The following is a 12,018-nucleotide window of genomic DNA, read 5'->3' as shown; positions in this document are numbered from 1 at the left end:
TTTGAAATACGACACAAATATATTCACATGCCTTTTACAGCAATTCCTGTGAAGTGGGTACAGCAATTGCTATTACAGTAGTCACCCTTTATCCATGGTTTCACTTTCCACAGTTTCAGTTACCTGTAGTCAACCATGGTCCAAAAATGTTAAATGGAAAATTCCAGAAATAAACAATTCATAAGCTTTAAACTGTGTGTTATTCTGAGTAGCATGAAGAAATCTCGAACTGTTCTGCTCCATCCTACCGGGATGTGAATCATCCCTTTGTCCAGTGTATGCACAGTGTATACTACTTGCCTGTTCATCACTTAGTAGTTGCCTTGGTCATCAGATTGACTGACGCAGTATCACAGCGCTTGTATTCAAACAACCTTTATTTTACTTAATAATGCCCCCACAGCACAAGAGTAGCGATGCTGGCAATTTGAATATGCCACAGAGAAGCCATAAAGTGCTTCCTTTAAGTGAAAAAGTGAAAGTTCTCAATTTAATAAGGGAAGAAAGAAGTCATATGCTGAGGTTTCTGAGATCTACAGTAACTTTTATTACAGTATATTGTTATACTTGTTCTATTTTATTATTAGTTGTTAATCTCTTACTGTGACTAATTTATAAATTAAACTGTATCATAGGTATGTGTGCATAGGAAAAAACGTAATATATATAGGGTTTGGTATTATCCACAGTTTCAGGCATCCACTGGGGATCTTGGAAAGTATCCCTCATGGGTAATGGGGAGACTACCACATTCACATTTTATAGATGAGGAATAAAGATCACAGAATTTAAGTGAGTTGTCCTAAGTCACATAGTCAATTTTATCATCTATAAAATGGGGATAACAATAGAACCTAACTTCTAGGGTCATGATAAAGATTAAGTGAGGTCAAGTATGTAAAGTACTTAGTACATGGTAATGGCTTGATAAATGTTCACTGTTACATACATTATACTTGACCTGTAAAAAATATTCAGACACCCTGCAGTTTTGCTAAACTACTTGCAATTAGGTATCTAGGGCTTATATATATTTTCAATATCTAATTTTTTTTTCAGTTAATGTGATTTGTTTTATCCCGTGCTATAGCATAACGACCAAAGACAGCCCTATCATATCACAATTACCTTGTGCGGCTATTTCTTTCTTAGGGGAAAAAGTGGCCAGTGAGAGCTAACCAACCTAGGCCAAGTTTACGTCAGCATAATGCAGCTCTAGGTCCACTGTGGTCTATGGTTGAACTCTGAGCGAGGAAACCAAATTCCTAAGAATCCGGCCCTAAACTTAAAGGTAAACCTTTTAATTTGAAAGTAAATAGTACATTCAGTTTAATCAGCATTCTGGTCTCATCACGTTCAGCTTCTATTAGTGACTTCTTTGGTCAAAGCTTCAAGTGGGACCAAGATATTAAGGGAAAGTAGGGAAGTAGACTCAGTTTACTATACCTGTGTCAATTACTCTACAAATCCTTTGATCACTTAAGATTTCAGTGAGCAAATACCACAAGTCGGTACTGTACTAAGAGCTTGGGGCTATACATTAAACACCAAAAGCTGCCCCAAACTTGCAGAAACTACCCTGCATACAAACATGGAATAACACATAAAAATCCACGGTAATGTAAAATACTTTGGCAGTATTTGAAAATACAACTTAATATTATCCTATAGGAACGGAATATGGAACTTTCAGAAGGTGAAAAAAAAGGCTTCATGTCTTTTTTTCGTCAAATTCCTCCCATATATTTACCAGAACTGAGGGACATTTTCAGAACTGGTCTTTCTCTGTAACAATATGAGCTCTGCATTCTGGACTGGGAATTACAGCCTTTTCACCAGGTACAAAAATTATTTTAAAGAGAAATAAGGGACGACCAAGTTGGGGCTTCTTTCCCTCCCTCAGTCCCAAGATCCTGTAGCGCCTAGCCTCCCGTCCGCGGAGGAGAGACAAAAAAACAAAGCCTCTTGGCGGCCGGGAGGAAAACGAAGAAAGCAGCTAAGTCGAGCCCGCACCTCACACGTTCCTCACGATCACGCCAGAGAGAAGCGCTCCTCAACAGGAAAGGGCCGACTGCCCTCACAGGAAGGGCAGCCGGCTGGGGAGCTCGCGGAAGAGAACGCTACCACTGAGTTCTACGCGGCTGCCAGAGCGTCGGCCGTCAGCTCACACCTCCCCCTCCTTCCGGGAGCGGTAGCTAGGCAACCGTCGGCCATCTGGGAGAGCGGAGGCCGGGCAGCTGCGTTAGTGCCTCTGGCGGCGAACTACCAGCGCTGCAGGCCCCTCTCACAGTTTTTACCCTCCCCTATCTCCACCCCTTTTGCCCCCGCCCACCCCCTCCGCCACTTTGGCTCCTCCCTCCTCTTCTCTCTCTCCCTCTCCTTCCTCCTCCGCCTCCTCAGCTCTTGGGCTAGAATATCTATGGGTCGAAACGTGATGCGATGAATCCGAGAGAGACTGAAACTGGGACGAGGAGTGCGGCGGAAGCGGCGGGACTCCTGGGCATGGGGGCTTCACCACAATAGAGGCAGCGCCCCCACCCGCCCCCGCCAGCCCCTCCGGAGCGAAGCCCCCAAACCCCCTCGGGAAAAGGATGGCGGCGGCACCTACCCAGATCGAAGCCGGTGGGTAGCTGTGTCCGGGGGGCTAAGGGGATAGATGCTTAGGGAGACGGCTGTCAGTTTCTTTTGAAAAAGCTTCTATTTCTCTTTGCCTCCCTCTCAACCTCTTTTTCCCCTCTTCCTCAGAGCTGTATTACCTGATTGCTAGATTCTTGCAGTCCGGACCCTGCAACAAATCTGCTCAGGTGAGAGGCAGGAGGAGATCTGGGAGTCGTGGGGGAATGGTCCCAATGGGGAAATCGAGGCAGCGGGGTGCGCGGTTCGGCTGAGGGTGAGGGAAAGGCCGGCCTTGACTAGTCTTAGCGTCAGCGGCTGGGTTAGAAGTGGGAAGGGAGGAATGGGTTGATGGCCCGAGCTGCTCCTCATATCCGTTTCCCTTTTGCTCAGGTGCTAGTGCAGGAGCTCGAGGAGCATCAGGTACGGAGCCCCTTCGGGAAGAGGTGGGGAGGGTTGGGGTGAGACTGGAGGAAGGGGAGGGCAAGTCGGGGGGGAGGGCAGCGGCCGGGAGGGAGGCTTGGATCTGGGCACTCATGGCCGTTGTCACAGGGGTGAACCGGCTTCTTCCCTCAAAAGGGGCGGATATCGCTGGGGTCTTAACTCGCCCCCTCTTTATGCCTGTGGGAGGCGGTTTTTCAGGATTTCCTCTCCCTCGGCCTCCTCCCCCCCACACTCGTCTCGCTCTGAGGCAACAGCTATCGGGCCAAGAGAAATAAAGACGCTAAAGGGTCGAGGATCGGGACCCAGGCTGGGTCGGGTTGATGGGGAGCGGAGGCTTGGCTTTTATCGTTTGCCACCCCCACCCCCTTTCTTTTCTCCGGCCCCCAGCTGATTCCGCGCCGCTTAGACTGGGAGGGGAAAGAGCACCGAAGAAGCTTCGAGGATCTGGTGAGTAAAGTTTTCGTTTCAACTTAACCCAACTCTTTCTCCACTCGCTCCCCACCTTGTTCCCCCAACCCGCCCCCGACCCCTCAGCCAACAGGGCTATAGAGCTCGCCGCTGAGCCCAAGAACGACAGCCCCTTCCCCCCTGCCCGCGAGTCGGAGAAAGGGTACCTTGCCCTCCCCTTGGCCTCGCTTGTTTCCACCCGAAAACTTTGAAGAATGTGAGTTGGTTATCAGAAATGCCGTATTGTGGATTATAAATACGTTACAAACATCGGGAAAGGCCCATTGTAGGGGGAAAACGGAGAGAAACCAGGGGGTTATCTTGGGGCACGTACCAAGGACTGACGCTGGCCAATGACAGCGTTGGTAACAACCCGGAGTTCCGGATTAGTGGAAGAAAACTGGTTTCTGGTTGGTCCTGGCTTGAAATACGGGAACTGAGGCCAGGCTTAGTCTTTTGGGGCGGGGGGAGGGGGGGCATACGGGGGAGGGGGCTTAGGAACGGAGTTGACCGACCCAGGATTGAGAAAAACCACACAATTAAAAATAATAGGGAACATCAAGCGAATTCCAAAATTTGCCGGATTTAGATATTTGACTACCGAATAAAAAGCATAGTCGTTGTATATCTCAGATTTTAGAAAATAGCTCATCAAATCATTATTAAATCGCGTTTGTGCAGATACGTTTTCACTAAATAACAGCCATGGATTATGACCTTTTTGAGAATTGACGAAACACAATTTTGCAAGGAGACAACAATAGTCATGTTTTAAAATACACCGTACTTTAGTAAAGGAGGCATTGGATTGATTGTGTTCTTTCTCCTACGAGTATAATTCGTAGTGTAAATGCACCTTCTGTTCCTCATTGACACCCACAAAAAGGTGATCCTTTTTATTTTGGGGAGGATGTTCCCTTGTGTTAGCCGCTGGCACAGTGAATTGGAAGGAAATGAAAGGAGAACGGGGTGGTGTTACTAAAATCTAAATTCAGCTATCTTCCCTTGAAATAAGATCCAAATGGAGGAAAATCGGACAAAGTTAAAGAAAGTTGGAGGGGTACCGTAGATTCTAAATGTAAATTAAATGATTTAAAATTTGTTTACAATAAGATAATATGTAATTTGCTTTGGTGTGCATTTGGTATTTCTCTTTGTATTAAATTACAGAGGGCACTTTATTACTAAATTTTTTTATTAATTTTTGCAAATCACAGAAAATGGTATAATTGTAGTAAGGAGAAGCTCTACCAGCTGTACTATTAATGGTAAAAAATTCTTAGATGGATAAAAATTATTTTTGAAAAACCACATGTATTACTAGTTTATTTAATTTGTAGTCAGACTTTTTGTTGGACTTAAGTCCTGCCGAAAAAAAGGGCAAAAAACAACAGTGCCTACCAATGTGTGTTTTGACACTTTATGACTTATGTGGTTTTGAAAATACAATTTTATACTTAGGTGTGTTGAAAATGTTTTTGTTTACATTTGTCTCCAAGTGGACCATTTTAAGCAAGTAGCAAAAGGAGACTTAAAAGGAAAAAGCTTTCCTAAATTAACTTGACAGTGATAAAAAGTAAATGAACGTCAAAATAATTAAAAATACAGTCTCCTAACCATACACACACAGAAAAACAAAAAAAACAAAACTCATTTTACAAGACTTCCTTTCCTTGTATTGTAAAGGCGTATTTATGTAATTGTAATCAATGTCCATTTTATGCTTTATGTGTTCTTAACACTTTTGCATATACTTATCTGTATTTGAATGGTCATTGTTATTTTAATGGTAAGAAGAAATTCAGTTGTATTTAAGTTGCTGTGGTTGGAACTCAACTTCCAGTTAAGCATTTGGGTTGCTTCCAGTTTTTCACTAATATTTTTGCATAGTTAAGTAGTCTTTCTTCTTTTCTCTTTTTTCTTTTGCGTTATTGTCCTGGGCTATATTCCTAAAGTGGAGTTATCAGGTCAAAGGGTCTCATCAGTTTTATAGCTCTTGTTATATATTGTAAGATTGCTCTCCAGAAGATTGTACTAGTTTATAATGTCACTTGGTACTTAGTGAGTTTTTTAAAATATTTTTTAATCTTCTGGTGGCTTTAATAGGTGAAAATAGCCTCTAGTTGGTTTAATTAGCACTTTTTTCCATTATTAGCGAGGCTTAAACTTTAACCAATTATTTTTTTTTTAATTGTTGTTAATCCATTTGTATATCCCCACATATACTGGATTTTCACCTTTATCTTTTATTTGTTTTATATTTCCTTATACATTTCAAAATTTTTAAATACGCAGAATTTCTTCTCTTTGAACATTATCTGTAGTTTGGATAAATAGAGTATCTTTTTTTGTTTTTAATTTAGCTTTTATATTGTACACCTAGATTGTTTTTTTCCCACACTGGGATCCGGTTTTTCTAGTGATACTACATTTTGACAATATAGCCTTATTTTAAGTCAAATGTCTGTTCTCTACCTATAGATTTCATTGTAAGGGAAGATGGGGCAGGGCTGAGTGAGAATTTGAACAGAAGAAAAAGAAATGTAGAGGCTGAGAACTAAGTGTGCAGTGGTAGATTGATTGCTAGATTCATCAGTTGTATTGTTGATTACAATTATTTCACATCTGACCTCTGATTTTGAGTGGCTTCTTTGTGGGCAAGATGGATCTTTTTCCTTGGGGTACGTGTTTCTTAAAATGCTATTAGAACAATGGATTTATACAGTGTGATGTTTGATTTGGCTAAATGTTTTGAATTGAAATTTAGGACAAAGTATTTGTAAGTAGTATAATCTGGTGTGTTAATTTCTATAGCAACACTTCAAATTTAAGATGTACTGGCTTATGAAAAGGAAAGACTACAAATGCATAATGATGAGGTGAAAGACTACAAACAAGGATATCAACATACTGACTTGGGGTTGCATAGCCATGTGTACTACATATTTGAAACAAAAGTCCTGCCTTTCAGTCCATATGTATACTTTCACTTGAATTGTCTGTACTGCTTAACTTCATTTATACAGAAGAATATTAAGATAATAAGTTCAATTTCTTCAACACTTCATTATACTGTTACTATTACGTATTCTAGAAACCCTCTTTTTTCTTTTATAAATCTGATTTAGTGTTTTTACTTATAATTTGGAACCCAAGGGAAGGTGCTTTTTTGTTAAAGCTACTGACAGGCAAGTATTGACATTTCTAGATCTGAAGTGCCTTTCAAAAAGTGAGTCCTTACATGAAATGTTTGTTAGTTTACGTTGAACCGTAAGATTTTTGAATATGGCATTCAAAATAAAACATTCTAAATTAATTTTCAGAATTTTAAGTAATGATATAGGGAGAAATTTCAAGTTATTGTGATTGTTTTTGAAGTTTGATCTGAGCATTTTTCTTTATTTCTGCTTGACTGTTAGTTACAACATAATAGAATTAGATTTACTTCTTAGAATTCATCTTAAGGTAGATAATTTAAATAATTACAGATGTCCTTTCATTTGTGGTGACCCTGTTGAATTGTTGGCTATTTTATTGCTTCCTCCTTGGACCTTTACTGGGGACAACAAACATAGTAATGAGCGGTGTGTGTGTGTGTGTGTGTGTGTGTGTGTGTATAAATAGACAGGTTTTGTTAATATACAAATTTTGTATATTGAAATGGTGACTTGGAAACTTTTTTTAAAGACACATTTTAAGAGTTTTGAATCATTTTAAAGACACTCCTATCATAAGAGTGAACCAAAGGCATAATTATCTTTAAGTGTGGTATATATTTTTATATTTATTCAGCATTTTTCATCCATAGACTTGAAAGAACCAATTAGTGCTTACATTTGGAATGATAGAAATTATATTACCTTCATTTTATATACAAAAGAGAAAGCAATTTTATGCTATTGAAAAAAGCTTTTATCAAGATTGTTTGTTCACTACTATCTTTAAAAAGAATACATACATCTATGATGATATATGTCATTATAAGAACTTGCATCTGCATATAACATATTGGAGTTTAAAATTGTTTTCACATTGTCTCATTTGACCCTTACCAACTACTTTAAAACACTGTATTTGAATTCCAGACATACCTGTATTTTTTTCTTACCTTACTCTGCTCATGTTCTCTAATTACTAGTAATAGTTTAAATTGTCTAATAGAACAGTAGAACGATCTTTGACTGCTAGTAGCATAGTTATTGCATCTCTAAGTGTGGAAGCAATTTAAGCATGTGTGATTTATTAACTGCTATGTGGATACACAGCCATAGTTAGGAAGAACAGAATGCATCATGGGAAGCCAGAAAGCATGTGTTGCTCAACCCTGGTGTGGATATAATGCTGATAGGTATATGGCAGAGAGCAATCAGTGTCTGGAAACTAGTATTCCTCAGTACTGATTTGCTTGAGCCATGTGTGCACTCTTGCTATCTGTAATATGCTGGCTTTAGCTATTTGTCTGGATTGATCCTTGGCTTTTTTTTTCACCCTTAGGCTCTAGGAACATACTTTAAATGATTAAAATCCTTTTAGAGATTTATCATTAGTCCTAGGAGAACTAGTATCTGAGTACACATGAGATGGGATTAAGAAAGTGAAGAGAGCTGCTGTTAGGGACAAAGAATTTGGATTGGGTTAGTGTTCTTAGTAAAATTTTGTTCTGAAAGCACCTTTGTCAAATTTGAATATTACTTTAGTTTGTGTGTTTGTGTTCTTGTTTTACTGATGTTGATTACTGATTAATGAATAATTTTTTTTGGTAGGGAGCAAAATAGTAATTTAAAGCCAATTTAGTAGTTGTACCATATTTTAGAGATAGCCTTGTTTAACATTTCTCACATAGGATGATTTTGTGGGTAGTAGAAAAGACCATAAGATTCAATCTGTAAGATAGCTGTTTTTTGCTGAGTGACCCTGGGCAAGTTACTTAGCCTTTCAGAGATTTAATTTCCTCGTTTATATAATAAAAATCCTTACCTATTTTACAAGGTTGTTTTGTGAACCAAATGAGATAAATATGAAAGAATGCATTTTATTAATTGAAATGCTGTGCAAATGAATTGGTTACTACATTTTTTTTTTTTGAGGAAGACCTGCCCTGAGCTAACATCCACGCCCATCTTCCTCTACTTTATACACTTTATACGTGGGACACCTACCACAGCATGGCTTTTGCCAAGCAGTGCCAGGTCCACACCCGGGATCCAAACCAGCAAACCCCGGGCTGCCAAGAAGTGAACCGTGCGCACTTGACCACTGCGCCACCGGGCTGGTCCCTGGTTACTACATTTAAAAAATAGGATAGAGAGGTTGAATGGCTAGCATGGAAATCTGGAGAACTATGACCCAAGAATTTACATTTTCTTAGCTAATTATTAGCACCTGGTTTTCCTAATATTTTATTAAGGTAAGGGACATATAAAATAGTACCATTAAAAAAAGAGTATTTAGAAAGTGTCAGAATTGAACCCAAAATGCGTGTTTGAAGTGCATCTGTGTTAACTCAAACAAGAAATGATAATTATGTCAAAATATATTTAGTGTTTGCATTTTTATGAATTACAGAAAAATAATTCCCTATGATACTGGTATAGTATTCACTTTTTTAAGTGGGAGGTATGTCTTTTTGATGTCTTGTTGCAGGGATCCTCAACCCTTTTGATTGATATCTTCTTATCCTGAATTTATTTTCTATACATTATCGATAATTTGTTGTATTTGAATTTACCTTGTTGAAGATGTTTTCTCATGACCTTTGTTATCTACCATAGTGCTTTATGTTTAACTGGTCCTCAGTTATTATTTATTCAGTTTTCTTAACTTTTGTTAGAAGAATTCCATGACGTATTTTTTTAGGCTTATTTAATCTGCTAGCTGGTACTGAGTTGTTTTATTGGACCTTTCTCTACTGAGAAACTTGTAGGATGTGGGTGAGTCTCTTGTCCTTGTCTTAATATCATCTGTCGTCAAGGTTATAGTACTTGTAGTGCTTTCTTGAGGCAGTGTAACCCAGAGAATACTTGAGCCTTTGTGGGTTGCTCTGGCTGGCTCATTTATGAGGAAATCTTATAACTAATAAAAAGAAAAATGCTGTGAACAATGATTAACATTTTCAAAGGAAAGTGATAGGAAGTCTTAACACTTTATAGCCCACTCTGCTAACCAGTAGTATCACTACAATAGAAAAGCTTACCTGTTTTCTTTTCCTTTCTGCCCAGTTTTTCCCCCTCTCCTCCTTCAAATTTAGCAAACAGTAAAACAACATTTAAACTATAAAGATATAATATCAGATTATTGCAGACATTTATATTTTACTGAAAAATGTCAAGAAGAAAATAAACTATTAATTTTTTTGTTTTCTTCCAGTCTTTTTTTTTTTTGTACGTGTAGTTTTTTCCTTCAATATCAGATGATAACTCTGGATAGAGTTTTTATACTTTTTCTTTTTTTAACAGCATTGTAGAGGAGCATCTTAAACATTGAGGAGATATTGTGTGCTAGTCACTGAGCAAAGTGCGTTTATTGGGTGGGGGGGGTGCCTTTCTCTTTGCCTGGAATGCCCTCCCTTCCCTATATCTGTCTTGTGAACTTTTACTTAGCTTTCAAGTGCGAGAATGGACATGAACCCGTACCCCCAGGCCAAATTTAGGTACTGTACTTCTTTGCTTCTTTAGCTCTCTGAACAAACCTCTGGGCATTTACAGCTTTGATTTATTTCTATTTAGTACTAGTTTATTTACCCCACTGGGACTATGGGTTCCCTGAGGGCAGCAGTTCAATCTCCTTTCCATTGCATCCCTATACTTTAAATGTCTGAATGAATTAATGAATGCATGAGTGAATGATTTTGTTTTGGTTTTAACCAAATCATATGAGGTGGTTATCATTACTCCCTGTTTTACAGCTAAGGAAGCTCAGGCTCAAAGAGACGGCGTAACTTTTCAGGTCAAGAAAGTAGGAACTGAGGATCCTGGAAAAATTCAAATCTAGGTCCTTTCTACTGTATCACACTGCCAGAAAGAGTAACAGCTAGTAAATTTTAGAGCCTGAATAATCCAGGCTCTCAGACTTCAGAGTACCATGCTTGTCTCTATACTATACTTATATCGATGTATTTAAAACCTTGCTATATTTTTCAACATCTGTTTTGTTTTCTGTCCCTAAATATCAAAAATCATGCGACTAATTTTCTGTATGTACTTCTTCTATCTCCCCCACCAAAAAAAATATAAAAATTTTTTTAGATAAAATGTTGCCTTTTACTTCTTAAGCATATGATCCCAGTTTGATTATTCTTTTTACCTGTGTAGGCATGATCTTAGAAAACAAAACACATAAACAATTCTCTGTTTTGTGTTTTAGAGTTACTTGTCTGATCGTATTATTTCTAAAAGCTAAAGTAAAAATGATATCATTGCCATTTGAAAATTAGTATTTCAAATATAGTTCTTGGTATAGGCCTGGCCCCCTGAGATTAGGTGCCTTTTGCATTTTATTCAGTGCCCAGCTGGACTCCTTTTAACTAATTATGATGAGTAGGATCATCTCAGTGAGCCCTCTGGTCTTCTCAGTTGTCATGATTCTGATGTGTGATAATTCAGTTTGATTTTCTCTTTAGGTCAGCCAATCTTCCTACCAAGAAGGTATATATTCTAGGTTTCATTTAATTTATTTCAGTTTATTCAAATTTATAGTTTTAACTTTTTGCAGTCTTTGTGTTGTCTTCATAATTTTTTAACTGCCCTACTAGGACAGTAATAGAGCAGTGGGCAAGGAGACCCAGATTCATTCCTTGTGACCATTGGACTTCACTTTTCTGGATCTGTTTTTCCTACTGTAAAATGTGGAGTTAGGTTGATTATGTATAAGGATCCTTCCAATTCAGGGATTCTGTAATTTAACTTTTTGGAGCTGTTTTCTAGAATAACATAGAAGTTTATCTTATACTCTTGAAGTTTGTTTTTAGAGAATACTTTTCTTCTGCAGATCTGAAAGCACTTGTCCTGTTACTTGTTGGCATTATATTTCAGAAAGAGAAATATGGCTAAATAACTGAAATTAGAATATTTGAACTTTAACTGAAAAGTGACTCATTAAGTCACAAATTTCATAGAATATTTTAAATACATACTTTTAATAATACATTTTATTATATATTACATTGTATTCATACATAATTCTAATGTAGAATTTTAAAAACTTAAAAAATAATTACTGAGGATAGATGAGTGCTTATGCCTAAAAAGATCGCCTTTAAAAAATTCCAGCTTTAATCAAAGTAAATGGATTGAAGTAAATGTTAACTACCACTTATAAGTTCTGAAGTTTGATTTAGAAGAAATTATTATTGCAAGAAGTACGCTGATATAGTCTGGAAGCCTGTTAGTGTTGTTTAAAAAAGAGAAACTATCATGTTTAAACTCAAAAGTATTTTTATTATTGTGTTGATAGATTCTGTGTTTCTCTAGTACTGTTTTATAATCAAATTTTTTTTGATTTCAGAGGAATGGACTG

The 12,018-nt window shown here is 38.0% G+C and overlaps 1 protein-coding gene across 2 annotated transcripts in view; it reads left to right on the top strand.

Moving 5' to 3' along the window:
- The first annotated feature begins 2,168 nt into the window (after positions 1 to 2,168).
- The window catches only part of BRWD3 (bromodomain and WD repeat domain containing 3), a 118,138-nt gene continuing 108,288 nt past the window's right edge, over positions 2,169 to 12,018 (top strand). Inside the window, exons 1-4 of one of the 2 annotated variants that reach the window (XM_070606232.1) lie at positions 2,169 to 2,622; positions 2,746 to 2,804; positions 3,007 to 3,036; positions 3,445 to 3,504. In XM_070606232.1, coding sequence (XP_070462333.1) covers positions 2,592 to 2,622; positions 2,746 to 2,804; positions 3,007 to 3,036; positions 3,445 to 3,504 — 180 coding nt within the window. In that variant the 5' untranslated portion in view covers positions 2,169 to 2,591. The remainder of the gene's footprint in view (positions 2,623 to 2,745; positions 2,805 to 3,006; positions 3,037 to 3,444; positions 3,505 to 12,018) is intronic. The other variant, XM_070606233.1, reaches the window with a different exon arrangement.

This window comes from Equus przewalskii, chromosome X (assembly GCF_037783145.1).
Source record: "Equus przewalskii isolate Varuska chromosome X, EquPr2, whole genome shotgun sequence".
Lineage (NCBI taxonomy): Eukaryota > Metazoa > Chordata > Mammalia > Perissodactyla > Equidae > Equus > Equus przewalskii.
Note: the sequence above shows the minus strand (reverse complement) of the source record. Positions and strands in the feature narration are given on the sequence as shown.